Source organism: Marmota monax, unplaced genomic scaffold (assembly GCF_021218885.2).
Source record: "Marmota monax isolate L192 unplaced genomic scaffold, Marmota_monax_Labrador192_F-V1.1 WCK01_AAM20220418_F8-fsc00120, whole genome shotgun sequence".
Lineage (NCBI taxonomy): Eukaryota > Metazoa > Chordata > Mammalia > Rodentia > Sciuridae > Marmota > Marmota monax.
Genome location: NW_026694424.1, coordinates 1,260,640 through 1,275,010, shown reverse-complemented (window position 1 = coordinate 1,275,010; position 14,371 = coordinate 1,260,640). Strand labels below are relative to the sequence as shown.

Below are 14,371 nucleotides of genomic sequence, written 5' to 3'. Positions count from 1 at the left end.
CACAGCAAGAGCCAGCATCACCCAAGAGCCTCCAGCCAGGAAAGCGGAGGAATCGGTGAAACTGGTCTCTCCCGGATCAAGATCTCAGTCCCAACCCGTCACTACACGCGCGCCGGCAGCGCTGAGTCGGTGCAGGTGCCCCGGGCCGGCCGGCCCACTCGGCAGATTCTCCGATCTACAACCGGAACCCACAGTGTGGCACCGGATCTGATAAGGACACGAAGCCGACAGCAGCTAAAAATCCAAGGCTTTCACTACAAACAGTCCCCAGCTCGGAGGCGGGTCCAACGGAGACACGCCCATCCCATGCGAGTTAGCAGAGAGCCTCGCCCGTCTTACGGGCGCGGAAACCTGATTGGCTCTGCCTGCTTCTGTGCATCCTCTTGACCCCACCCACAGTGCGCCAACTGCGGCGACGGAAGCTTGAAAGCAGTGCACTGCGTCCCGCAGGAAGTAGTTGCTTGGACGGAAGCTTCTGAGGGCCATCTAGCGGAAGTGCCTTCTCTTCCGGTCTCTTTGGATTCGGCGGCCGACGTGAGATGGTGAGTTTGTAATGCTCTCCGAATCGTTTTCCATCCTCGTGCTCTCTGCTGCACTAACTTTGTATTTGTGGGGGATCGGTAAGGCTCTGAGTAAGGGGAGCTTGTGAGCATGAAAGAGGCATATGATGGCTGACAAGAACCAGAAGAAGGGCTTTTGACAGAGGGACTGACACCGCAGTTGTGGAGCTGGCGCTGCTCTATGTCTTTCCCTTCTCTTAGGCCTTTGGGGGAATTCACATAACTTTGCTGTTGGGTAGGAGCTAACGGAATAAGTTTTGGAGCAGAGCAATTTGTGGTGGTGGTACCTAGCAGGAGTTCTCAGGCTTTGGTCTGTTAAGTTTTTTTTTTTTTTTAATAAGAACTAAGGTTGATTTCCTCTTTGCAGAGGAAGTCTTTATGTATAGTGAATTGCCGGCATGGTCTCTGGCTTGGGAACTTGATGAAGAATTTTTAAACTTATCAATAGTTGGTTTCCGGGCTGGGGTTGTGGATCAGTGGTAGAGCGCTTGCCTGCCAGGTGTGAGGCACTAAGTTCGATTCTCAGCACCACATATAAATAAATGAATAAAATAAATGTCTATCAACAACTAAAAAATATATATATTTTTTTTTTTAAGAAAGTTAAAGTTTCCTAGAAAACGTCGTAATGCATATAGAAATTGTCAGATTTCGAATTTGTTTATCCTTATCTCCAGACGAAGGGAACGTCATCCTTCGGGAAGCGTCGTAATAAGACGCACACATTGTGCCGCCGCTGTGGCTCTAAGGCCTACCACCTTCAGAAGTCGACCTGTGGCAAATGTGGCTATCCTGCCAAGCGCAAGAGAAAGTGTAAGTAAATGTTATTCAAGCTGTTTTGTTTTGCACTGCATCCAAGTAAGAGTGTAGCTTTAAGCGTTTATTTGGTGCACAATACAGAACTGTTGAATTCTGTATGTTGTTGAAATGGCATGAAACTCAAAAGTACTCTTAAAATGGTCGACAGTCAGGGAAAAAACAATTTGCCGTTTTCTGTTTTAGATAACTGGAGTGCCAAGGCTAAAAGACGAAATACCACCGGGACTGGTAGAATGAGGCACCTAAAAATTGTATACCGCAGATTCAGGTACAGTTTTACCATTTCAATATAATTGGTACTGAGAGCTTGAATAAGAACCAACACGGTTGCTTGTGTAAGATTATTCTACCCTGGTATAAATAAGAATAAGATATTGGGAGCTTTTTCCCCCTTTTTTTGCTATTCACTTGACATCAGTTAATCTAAATAGTGTTAATCCTGCAGTAAAAAATGTGGAGCGTTTTTCTAAGCTAGACTGCCTGAAACGATGCTATTTATAAAGCATACCAAGGTTTTGGATAATTGGAATCAGAGTTTGTCCTGACAATACTGAAGGTGTAGGGTCAGGCTTACTTGATTCAAACTTCATGTTTGTGGTGTTGGCCAGTTTGTTATATAGAAAGATGCCTTGAGTCTTGTAATCAAAGTCTGGGCCTTAGAATTTCTTTAAAATGCCGATTACAGGCCCACCTGAGACTTAGCTGAGAATCTGGATTTTATAACAATAACTTGTAAGACCAATTAAAGGATTTAACTGATATCCAAAGTGTTGTAGGCTTCACATGAACACCTCCTCTTACTATGCCCTGTTTCAGCAAATCTGTTGATGTTAGGGATGGAAAAGTCTTTGTTATGGGAGTTACTCTGTATAAAATGTATTTTGTAGAATACCCGGCCTCTATTCACTTAATACTCCGGTCTCAAAAGGTCACAAGGTGATTTTAATTTTTAGGTTTCATAAGCATCTTTAGTTATATTCGTGAAACCTTTTTGAATTTTTTTGCACTTGAAGTCATACAATTATGTGGACTTGATACTGAGCAGTTTGCTAGTATAAGAGCTAGGACCATGAATTGAAGACAGATTTTTAAGCTTGCTTGCTAAAGGGGCATTTGTAGTTATGTTTGCTTGGTTAGGTGTGAATGTGTATCAAGTTGGAATAGAAAGCTGTTTTATGAAACTTCTGCTGTTCAACCTGCTCATTATTTTTCTTTGACTAAGGGAAAGTTAAGATGTATTCCTAGACATAAGGAACCATTTTTTACAAATAACTTTGGATCCCTTATTAAAATTAAAGTCAACTATAATCTAAAGTGGATACCTTAAGCAGAATGAAATAAAACAAGCTTATCGGTGATGTTGTACAAATAAATGTCTGAACATATGAATGCAATAATGATTTCAGCATTTAACTGAGATAAGCTCATTAAAATTTGTTTAGCAAAAATTAGAAGGTATTTATTGAATTGTTGAAGTAACTGTTCTTGTCTTTAACATGGTGCAGGCATGGATTCCGTGAAGGAACAACTCCTAAACCCAAGAGGGCAGCTGTTGCAGCCTCCAGTTCATCTTGAGAGTTCCAACAATTAGCCACCCAATAAATGTACTGGTTTTTAAAAATGTGTCTGGTGTGCTAAAAATGTATCTGGTTTCTAAGAACTGGGTTTGTAGGATTTGAAGAATTACCTAGGCTTGGGGAATGGGGTGAAATTATCAGATTTAAATGTTAAGAAAGTTTTGGCACTCTAAATTGTGTTTATTAACATATAATTTGGTAGACTTGGGGCATGGTTGACAGTCATAGAAGCCTTAGAGTGCCAGTGAGAAGGGTAAGGTTGATGAATTCTGTTTGGGGGAAGGTAATTATACTCATCTAGCAACTGTAAAGATTGCTTGGCGCCTAGGATGTAGCCCATGTAGGAACTGAGTGAAAAGTTAATTCAATTTGCTGGGTGTGAGATAACTTGGAAAGAATGTTATAGGATTAATAGCATCTGTAAGGCTTTTATGCAAATGGATTAAGAGGTAATCCCTGGGATTTGAGGCCTTGTGATGTGCGACTACCTGGTAGATGTTGGTCCCACACCCCCTTGTGTAGTTCTTGAGATGATGTGCATGGGTTGTATAAAAACATTCTACTTTATATATGGGACTTTGGTGCCCATTGGGACTTCTAGTACCAACCCTCACAGATGAGAGACAACTGTACTAAGTCCTGCCTTTGTTTGCTTCCTAATTTATCCCTTGGAACTCAGATTTTTGGGTGCGGGGGAGTGCTAGGGATTGAGCCCAGGGCCATGTGCATGTGAGGCAAGCACTGTACCAACTGAGCTTTGTCCCCAGCCCTGGAACTTGCTTTTTAACACTGACTTGTACGGAGCCTTTGCTCGACTAAAATCACTGTTGGGCTTTCTCCCAGTGTATGATATATCAAAACAGCAATTTTTACTACATTTTGGTTTGATAGAACTAAATTCAATCTTAAGATCTTTATAGTCAGCCTTTCAGTGTTACTAATCATTGGTTTCTGAGTGATGAATAGGCCCATTAAAATAGTTTTAAAAGTTCAATGTGGAATTTGACGGTGAAGCAAAAGAAAGGTGAGTTTACCTCGTTTGTGGTGAGTGGGTATTTGCACAGTAGGTAGATTTCCATCAGAAATTACTCTGGTAATTCCTAAATGTCCCAGGAAGCTCAAAAAGTGAAACTGTTGTAATTACAGACCAAAGAAGAAGCAATGGGAAAGAGATTGAATTCTAGTTTATGGAATTTTCATGTCCTGAGTATCATAGCTAAGGTTTGCATTGGATACATCCACCAAAAAGTGTCAGGCAATCTGCATGTTATATTTGAACCAGGAGCCAGTATACCTAACCAATGTTATTAGCTCCCGAGTTTTAATATTGAGCAGCAATGAATTTACATTTCTTGGGCAGAGGGCTCCTGGAACCCAGATGGGTGTCAAGTGGTAATTGAAATGCGACCTCAGGAACAGTGTCTCCTTAAGTGCTTGGCCCTTTCCATCCTTGTTACTGTGTACATAATGTGTGAATTTCATGCATTTCATTTGTTTGGTAAGAATTGGATATTACTAAATAACATCATTTTAGGCCTTGGAATATTTATTTAATAGAACATTTGGGAAATGCCTCTATTACATCAATCTTTCAAATAAATACAAATGCCAAGGAGATAGAATGAGTGATAGCCTACATAGATTGCAAGTTGGCAATTAAAGCCAGTGAAGTTTGGCACGTAAGGGTTTCAGAAAAAGCCAAGTGTTAAGAACCCTGACTCGCAGGTATAGTAAGTACAGTCCAGCTTGCCTCTTTATATTCTTTCTGTGCACTTAAAATTTGAACAACCCTGTGTACTTGTGATATTCAGTTTGAAAATATTGTAGATGTAGATCCAGATTATAGTTTCTTGTCCTTATTTCTGTTATTTCTAGTCTTATTTCTGTTATTTCTAGTATAGTACCAAGACTCTTGCACTTAATAATAAGGTTTGTTATTTCCAGGAAGCAGGGAGGGAGGAGTTGAATGACTTTGCATATTGGAACTCTTGGAGAAGTAGCCAGTCAGCAGGCTATGTGGTTGTTCAGGTCAGGATATTGTGCATTGGGAAGAAGAAAATCCAGAAGGGAAAATAGTTCACAGAGTTTAAAAGCAAAAAAAAAAAAAAAAAAAAAAATTTAAATAGTACCTGTGATCATCATGACTAAGGCAATAGCAGTGAAGGTGGTTGTTGGGTCAAGAGTATGTCTACATCTGAAGTGAATCAAAGGGAGTAGCCTAACTTTCAAGCCCTTATTTAAAGGACATAGGAGTGTTTAGGTTTCTGATGAGGGCAAGAAATTGGTCAGCACATTCACTGAGATAATATGAAATGGAGATAAAGGAAAATATTAAAATTGGGTTTTGCTAAGATGCTGGAAGGAAGGGCCTGAGAAGCAGTGGAGTAAATCGGTGGCAATTCAGACAGCCAGGGCTAGAGATCTGCTTGGAAGTTACACTTTTGTGTGGGAAGGGAAACTGATTTAGAGAAAGAGGTGATAAGATCTGGCAGGCACTTAGAATAATGAGAAAGGGAACCAGTTGATTGAACTTCAGTAATCATCCTTGATTCAGTAATGATTGAAACCATTTAAGAATATACAAGCTACAAGAAAATTTAGAGAAGCTTTAAGATTTGGGGAGATATCCATCAGACAAAAACGAATTAGGCAGACACAGTGGTGCCTACCTGTAATCCCAGTGGCTCAGGAGGCTGAAGCAGGAGGATTGCAGGTTCAAAGCCAGCCTCAGCAATGGTGAGGTGCTAAGCAACTCAGTGAGACATTGTCTCAAATAAAATGCAGAAAAGGACTGGGGAAGTGGCTCGGTGGTCAAGTGCCCTTGAGTTCAATCCCCAGTATCCTCCCGCCTCCTCCCCAAATAATAATTAGGTTATTCATTTGTTTAACAAATGTGTGATGCCCGTATGTGCCAAACCACTTTTGAGATAGGTTGGGAGTGAAAACAGACATAGCCTCTGCCCTCCCGAAATTGAGAGTCTTCTAGTGGTTGCAGAATTAATTGATGGAGGAACTAGGAGAAAGGCAAGTTCCACATGTCAAGAAAGGAGATTTAGGGACTGGGTGTATAGTGCTTGCCTCCTCTGCACTAGGCCCTGGGTTCAATCCCCAGCACCACCAAAAAAAAGGAAAAGTCATATGTGATTGAGAACCAGAGGGGGGTGGCAGATGGGCATGATGACAACTTGGATTTGGCAATATTTTATGTTTGTTTTTACTAACTACATACCTAATATTCCAAAAGCTTATTAAGAAGGCAGGAGCCAGGTTGTGAGGGGTATAGGGGAGTGTGGACACTGAGGAATGAATTTAAAAAACAAAAGTAGGCCAGCTTGGCCAACTTAACAAGACCCAGTCTCAAAAACAAAACAAAACAACAACAAAAAAAAACTCAGTAGTAGAGCATTCCTGGATTTAACCACCAGTATCAAAGTAAAATTAAAAAACCCTTTTAGGGCTATCTAGATATTCTACATTTCATTGACTATATAGTACACCTTCATGAGGCAAATGTCTTTAGCCACCTATGTGTCAGAACCTGTTCCTAAGCCAGGAGATAGACAACAGATCTTGGTCTGAGAGATTTCAGTCATGTGTGCATGTGGTATGTGTGTGTAGAGGGGTGGTTACAAATAAGACAGTGACAAGTGTGTAAAGACAAAAAGTGGTAGCCGCCTAGTTTTTAAGGTTGGATTCAACACTTAACATGTGATAGATGATGAGGGTGGGGGACCATTTTTAGAAAGGTGGGTAAGCTGAATAATAAGCAACCACTCAAATAAGATGCAAGACTAGCCACTCAGTGTCCTAGGTTATTTGCAAGTCACCCTTTTAGGTTTTGACTAATACAGGGCTGGAAATAAAACATTTCAACCAACCATGATAGAGTTTATTATTATTATTATTACTATCTGGAAATGATTGGAAATAAAAACATTCAACTAATCATAATAAAGATTTTTTTTTAATCTGGGAGTGAAAAAAAGATAATTGGATCAGGTCCTATCTTAATTTTTACTTAATCTTAGCTCACTTCTGTATTTGGGCTTGCTTAAAAGCTAGAAGCTGACAGTGAAAGTGGTGTGAGTCCTCTGATTGGCTCTTTCCCTGTACGACTTCTTTGGGCTCTTGAGCTATAATTTCGTTTCTCAGTGAGATAAAAGGGCAGATGGGGGAAAGAGTTGAGGGGTGAGGAGATGGAGTAGTTCTTTCTTTATTGGGTGATGACTTCATAAACGCTGGACCCAGCAGACAAGTTGACCTTGGAGGGTTCCTGTTGAGTTACCTTTCCTGTAATTCCCTTGAGCTTGGGGGATCCATCTCAATTCAATAGTTTTTTTGTAATGCCTTCCTAGCCCCTTTTTTCTATCCTCTTTATTCTGAGTTTTTCTGTTTTTTTTTTTTTTTTTTTTTTTTTTTTTTAATTACCTCTGGGGGTCCTTTCGGCAGGACCAAAATTATTTCATGCTGGCTCTTCCTCCTAAATGGTCCATGTTGTTGCTGAAGAAATTTGGGAGATCTCATGGCAGCAGCCCCCTTCTGACTCCCCATCAAAGTAACTGCAGAAAGCAAAATTTCAAAATCTCTAAATGGCTCCCTTGAAGTTCCTTTTACTAGATTGAGAGGTAGAAAGCAATACCACCACTACCATCCCAGCCTTGTTTCTAAGAAGGTTGGATTAAACACAATTCTTTTTTTTTTTTTTTTTAATCTTTATTTTGTTTATTTATTTTCATGTGGTGCTGAAGATCGAACCCAGCGCCTCACATGTGCAAGGCAAGCGCTTTACCTCTGAGCCACAACCCCAGCCCCAAATTCTCTTCAAAGAAATGTCACTGGTTTCTTCCTTGGACTTCTTCTATACCTTGATTTGCTGAGGATTTTAACAGTTGTGACCAGTTCCTGTGTGTCTCTGTGTGTACATGTGTGAGCACACACACACAAGTGAATATTTTGGTAGTTTCCTGAAGCAGGAACATTCTCTAGTGACATTATTTATGTAGTTCTGCAAATAAACATCTAGCCAATGTAAAAAGTGTTTTGCTTTAAAAATCTTTAATAAAATGATTTGAATTCCTGAGTGGTGTTACAGATAATATTAATCCTTTAGGGAAATTTTCTTAGACAACTAGGAAATATGGAAAGTGGAAAAAAGTATAAAACAATCAGAAAAGCAGTTATACTAGCAGAAAAGTCCAGGTTTCTCAAGTTAAGTCGGGTGTTAGAGGTGACTGAGGAGGAATGTCCTGGTGGCAAATGGTATTTCAGAAACTACCATCTTGAGTGAATGGATAGAAGGCAAAATAGTATATGTTCAGCCAGTGGACAGGCATAGAATAGAAACTATTTATGGTCCCTGTGTCACAGGGAAGCAGTCTTCAGAAAAGCAGCTTCCCAAGGGAAGAGAGAGGAAACAGGAAGCCTCAGAGACAAATATTGTTCTAGTAGGGTTGAAAGGAGAGAGAAATATCTGGGAACATACCCCTGTGAATAGCACAGCATGACACAGTGTTTTTAGAAATGCAAGAAACTTGAGATGGCATAATAATAATATGACTTATTTTGGAGAGGAGAAAACTCTGGCAAAGAGATATTTGTTACAAATATATATATCTTTGTCTATTAATAAAGATTCTGACAATAGTAAGTTGTTGGAATTCTCCCCTTTTAATTAATAAAGATTATTTTGTGTATGAAATATTACTTTTGCACCAAATCAGCCTTCATTAAACATAATCTGTACTCATCCATGGCCTGAATGTGAAATTACAATACTAAGCATAAGAGACCATTCACATATACAAATTTAGCACACATAATTTTATATACTTACATGATTTTATATAATGTAATTTATTATCTACAAGAAAATAGCGAATCATTTTCCAGTAATTCTGGTCAGCAAATCTGCCCTTTCTCGATCCCTTCCCACAAAAAAAGTTCTAAGAGACTAGAGTATGCAGTAAAATGCTCAAAAGTCTTAAAATTTTTCAATGGTTTTAAAGTTTTAACTTATGAGTAAATTTCATATTCATCAAAGAGACATCATTTTTTTTAGAGAGAGAGAATTTTTTTAATATTTATTTTTCAGTTTTCGGTGGACACAACATCTTTATTTTATTTTCATGTGGTGCTGAGGATGGAACCCAGCGCCCCGTGCATGCCAGGCGAGCGCGCTACCGCTTGAGCCACATCCCCAGCCTGAGACATCACTTGATCTTGGATTTCAATGATGAGAAATAGATTTCTGTTGTTTTTAAGTTTTCCAGTCTCAGGTGTTTTGTTATAGCAACCAATGGACTAAAAGTTCTGTCAGATTGAACCTAAGTAAAACATGTTCACTAAAAGAAATGTCTTTCTTGGACGATTGGTAGACAATCATTTTCTGATAGAAATAAAATAATGAGGCACAAATGCAAGCCATATGATCTCAAATTTTCTAAAATTTGAAAATTAATTCTAATAGTAAAACTGAATCTAATATATTTTATTTAATCCCATATATCTAATATTTTGCCATATAATCAGTATAAAATTATTGAGTATCTTACATTCTTTCATATTAAGTCTTCAAAGTATAGTGTGTATTTTAATACTTTCAACACATCTCGGTTTGGACTAGCCACATTTGAAGTGCTTAATAGCTACATGTGACTGGTTGCTACCCTATGGGGTAATGCAAATCTTGATAATAACAAGATGAGTGTTTTGAGGCTGTTTGATCATTCAATAAAGTTTTCTTCAACAAAAAATAATGCTGTATTCACCATGTTCATAAATAAAACTAAAACACAAGTTATTTAGATCATTTAATTAACTAAGCCCAGCTTCTTACCTATAGAACGGAGATGTTGTACCTACCTCATGAAACACATTTATAGCAAAATGTTACTATGAAAATTAAGTGAGATGGTGTATATAAGATGCTCAGTACAGTGTCTGACCCATGGTAAGAGTTGGATCATTGTCATTTCTATATAGGTATCTCTGGATGATAAATATCATTTTGATAATGACAGCATAACAGAACCCTATAAGACTATGTAACTTGATGAATTCTATATCATCAGTAGTCTAGGCTCTGTGCTGTAGACACTAATCTTGTTAGGCTCAAAAATTTGATTTGATCAGAACCATGAGAGTGGTTCATCTTTCAGGTGAAGCTCATATTAACCAAATCCCCAAAACATATTCAACAAACTTATTTTTTTAAAAACATTCTGTCTATAATTGTATAGAATGCTGTTTATGTGCCAGACACTGATTTAGGATTGGAGGTATGTCAGTGAATCAAAAGGGGAAGGAAGAGAGGGAAGTGGTCATGAATAAGTCTAAATCATGTTTAAAACAAAAGTACAGTCAATTCTTGTTATTCAACTAGAGTTTGGTTAGCTAGCTGAGGAGTATCTCTGGCTGAGGTTCAGTGGCTACTTAGTGGGGATTGTGTTGAAAGGTGAATTTTTGAGATGGTTATTACATAATTTCAGGTCGAATCTCATGGTCATCCTTTTTTCATTTACTTAACTTTCACTACCACACTATGTACTTCACCTGTCTCTATGGCTGATCAGCAAACTGGTGAATCCATTACCAGGTCATCAAGAATTGTTTGAAAATTAATTTCTCAATTGATCAAAAATATAACTCAAATAGGAAGAATGTACCTTCTGGTGGCCTGATAAACTTTTTCTCTTTAACTCAGAAAGTGCATCTTGATTTTGTTTTCTTGAGGAAACACCTTTCTATAGCTCCTATAAACTTATCAAAGAGGAACTGTTTGCTTTAACACTGCTAGAAGGCTCAAGAACACCACTTAAGATAGACCTGGTGCCTTAGAACACAGTCAAGCATAAACTAGTTAATTCTGTAATAAGGCTGATATAGTAGTTCTGGACCTGAAACTGGAAAAAAAAATTTGGAAAGCATTAAACTAGCATCCTCAATTATATATATTTTCTTGTATTAGTGTTCTCTAGAAGAACGGAATCAACAGGAAGTATGATGATGAGAAAAAGGGGATTTATTAAATTGGCTTATACAACCAGAAGCTGGGTGGATAGTCCATAATAGCTTTCTTTCTGCAAGCTGCAGAGAACCAGTAGTTGTGCAGAACATGTTGACACCTCAGAACAAGAGGGATCAACATGCTACCCCAGTCTGAGACTGAAGTCTTCTGGAAACTATCTGGAGAATCACTGGCAGAGTCTGCTTTGGAAGAGTGATAGAATGAGAATTTGATAGCCTCAGTGATTGCAGCAGCAATCCAGAACACATTCAAGAAGAATTGAGCTTCTAAATATAGAATCATGTCATGGCAAATAGTGATAGTTTGAATTCTTTTCCTATCCCTTGCATCTGCTGCTGCTTCCTTGTTTTTCCAACTTTTATTCCATCCAAGCTTCCAACCTATTGGATGGTGCTGCCCACACTTAGGGAGGGTCTCCACTTCAGTTCACTTTTCCACATGCTCATCATTCCTAGACAACCCTCTTTGACACACCTAGAAGCCTCTTGATCTTCAGCATCTCTTAATTCAATCAAGTTGACAATTCAAATAAACCATTACAATCCCTACATAAGCATTATAACATGGGCACCAAGTTATATGCCCCTGGCAATTTGTTATTGCCTTGTTTGTAACAGGAAAGTTAAAAATAACTAAATCCCCTTAGAAGTTGAGTTAAATAAATTATCCTTACAATGGCACATCCTTACAATGGAATAGTAATGCAACTGTTAGAACAGAAAACAACAACAACAAAAAGAAATAAGGCTTTATTGTAAAGCTACAGTAGCCACAGTAGTATAGTATTGGTGAAATAGACATAAATAAGTCAGTGGAATACAGGAGAGGCAAGAAATAGGCTTGCACATATATGGTTGATGGATTTTTAACAAAGATGCTGAGGGAATTCACAGTTACATTGTGGGATTTTTAGAAGGTAATTACGTTATGAGGGTGAAGCTCTTAAGAATGGACTTAATGCCCTTATAAGAGGCCTCAGAGAGCTGCCTTACCCCTTCCACCATGTGAAGACACACATCAAGAAGGCATCAATTATGAATCAGAAAACAAGTCCTTACCAGATGCTGAAGCACCTTGATATCGCATCTCCCAGCCTTCAGAACTATAAGCAATAAATTTCTGTTGTTTATAATCCACCTAGTTTATAGTGTTTTGTTGCTGCAACCCCAGCTCACAGCAGCTAATAGACTAAGCATGGTTCCCCATATAAACTATTCACAGTTATGGGTAGATTTACTGGCTAGTACACACATGCCTATTTCATTGCTCTTTCAGCAGAGAGGGTCTGGAAACAATGCTATTCCAGAAGCAATGACACACATAGCTTCTAATACCAATCTAATAAAAGTAACCAGGACTCCTTGAAGAAATGGTTAATTCTGAGACTAAGGCAGGAAATCACAAGATGAGCCTGGGATGTCATCTTACAGATGTAAAAACAAGTGAAAGTAGGGCTGGGGCAGTAGCTCAGTGGTAAAGTGTTTGCCTCACATATGTGAGGCACTGAGTTTGATCCCCAGCACCATGTTAAAAATAAATGAAGATACTGTGTGTTCATCTACAACTAAAAAAAAAAGATTAAAAAAGAAAAAACCAAAGAGTTAAAAAGAAAAAGTGAAAGTAAAAAACTCTGTTAAACAGTTGGGCATGTTGGCACTTGCCCAGTCAATTCATTCAAACTAGAATGGACTTATTAAGTTACAGATCTCATAATCTTATATAATTATATAATCTTATATATATAATCTTATATATAATCTTATATAATCTTATATATAATCTTATATAATCTTATATATAATAATCTTATATATAATCTTATATATATAATCTTATATATAAGTCTTAAAATCCCAGCTACTCAAGAGGCTAGGGCAGGGGGTCTCTTTGCAGCTACAGTATGGCCAGACAAGCATTTAGAAAGTCTCTTCCACTTTTTGACTGAGTATTGGTCGAAAGGAGTGCAGCTGAAACTGTAACCAAGGGAGGCATTTATGCTTCCAGAAATATATCAGGAAAAACTATTGCAAGCAACAGTAGTAGCTGTGGGATGTGGCTCTAAAGGAGATAGCCAGTTATTGTGAAAGTTGGAGATAACTTTCTTCTCCCAGAGTATGGAGGCACCAAAGTAGTTCTAGATGTCAAGGATTATTTAGAGATGGTGACATTCTTGGAAAGTATGTAGATTGAAACAAATCACTGTTGAAATGGCATCCTGTGAAACTATTATTCCACTGAAGTTCTGAAATCTTTCATCATGTAAATAATTTCCATATCTCTTTTATAATAAACTGATGATAATCTAATAATATCCACTGTCTCAAAAATTTAGTTTACCTGTACTTGTGTAAACATTTCCAAATAAAATATGTAAATGAAAAAAAAAAAAGAGGCTCAGGCAGGAGGATGGAAAGTTTGCAACTAGCCTGGGCAATTAACTTATTGAGACAATGTCTCAAGTAAAAAGGGATGGGGGTGTGGCTCAGAGTGCTTGCCTAGCATATGTAAGGTCCTGAGTTAGAGCCCCAGTACCTCCTCTCACATATACACATGTACACAAAGTGTTGAACAATAAAAGCTATGTTTTTTTAAAAAAAATAGGGGCTAGCGATATAGTTCAGTTGGTAGAGTGCTTGCATTGCATGCACAAGGTCCTGGGCTCAATCCCTAGCACTGCAATAAATAAATAAATAAATAAATAATATTTTGTTGTTGATGGACCTTTATTTTATTTATTTTTATTTGGAGCTGAGGCTTGAACCCAGGGCCTCACATATGCTAGACAAGTACTCTACCACTGTTGGTAGAGAATACCAAAGAGATACAGGAGTCAACTGAAAGAGCACCTCTATTAGTCAGCTTTGTATCACTGTGACCAGGATTCCTGACAAGGACAACTTAGAGAAGGGAAAGTTTATTTTGGCTCATGATTCTAGAGGTTTAGTCCATGATCTACTGAGTCCTTTTTGTGGGCCCAAGGTGAGGCAGAACATCATGGCGGAAGAGTGTGGTGAAGCACAGCTCTGCTCATGGCACAGAGGAAGCAGAGAGAGAGAAGGAGGAAAAGGGAAAAGGCTGCAGGGAAGAAATCCCTTCCAGGTCATGCCACCAGTGACTCACCCTCTCCAGCCACCCACTACCTGCCTACAGTTACCACCCAGTCAATTCATTCAAACTAGGATGGACTTATTAAGTTTAAGATCTTATAATCTTAATCATTTTATCTCTGAATATTTCTGCTTTTAACAAAGGAGCTTTGTGGGGGACATCGCATATTCAAATCATAAGAGCACCCAATAACCAAAACTGGAACAATTTGAGCAATAAATAAGGTAGTATTGAATTATAACCCAATGCATAAATGCACATGAATCCAGATTGCTATAAAT

At 38.4% G+C, this 14,371-nt stretch overlaps 1 protein-coding gene, 1 non-coding gene and 1 pseudogene across 2 annotated transcripts; all 3 read left to right on the top strand.

The window, feature by feature from the left end:
• Window positions 1–445: 445 nt before the first annotated feature.
• Rpl37 (ribosomal protein L37) lies at window positions 446–3,004 on the top strand. Its single transcript, XM_046468285.2, has 4 exons — window positions 446–542; window positions 1,238–1,373; window positions 1,563–1,647; window positions 2,885–3,004. Exons 1-4 carry the CDS (start codon window positions 540–542, stop codon window positions 2,952–2,954), a joined length of 294 nt encoding a protein of 97 aa, XP_046324241.1. The 5' UTR covers window positions 446–539; the 3' UTR covers window positions 2,955–3,004.
• LOC124109636 (small nucleolar RNA SNORD72) lies at window positions 2,725–2,804 on the top strand. The gene has a single exon (XR_006857047.1). It is a non-coding gene; the product is annotated as a small nucleolar RNA SNORD72 (small nucleolar RNA).
• A 9,878-nt stretch (window positions 3,005–12,882) lies between the features above and the next one.
• Window positions 12,883–13,172, top strand: LOC131423174 (10 kDa heat shock protein, mitochondrial-like; annotated as a pseudogene).
• Window positions 13,173–14,371: the final 1,199 nt, after the last annotated feature.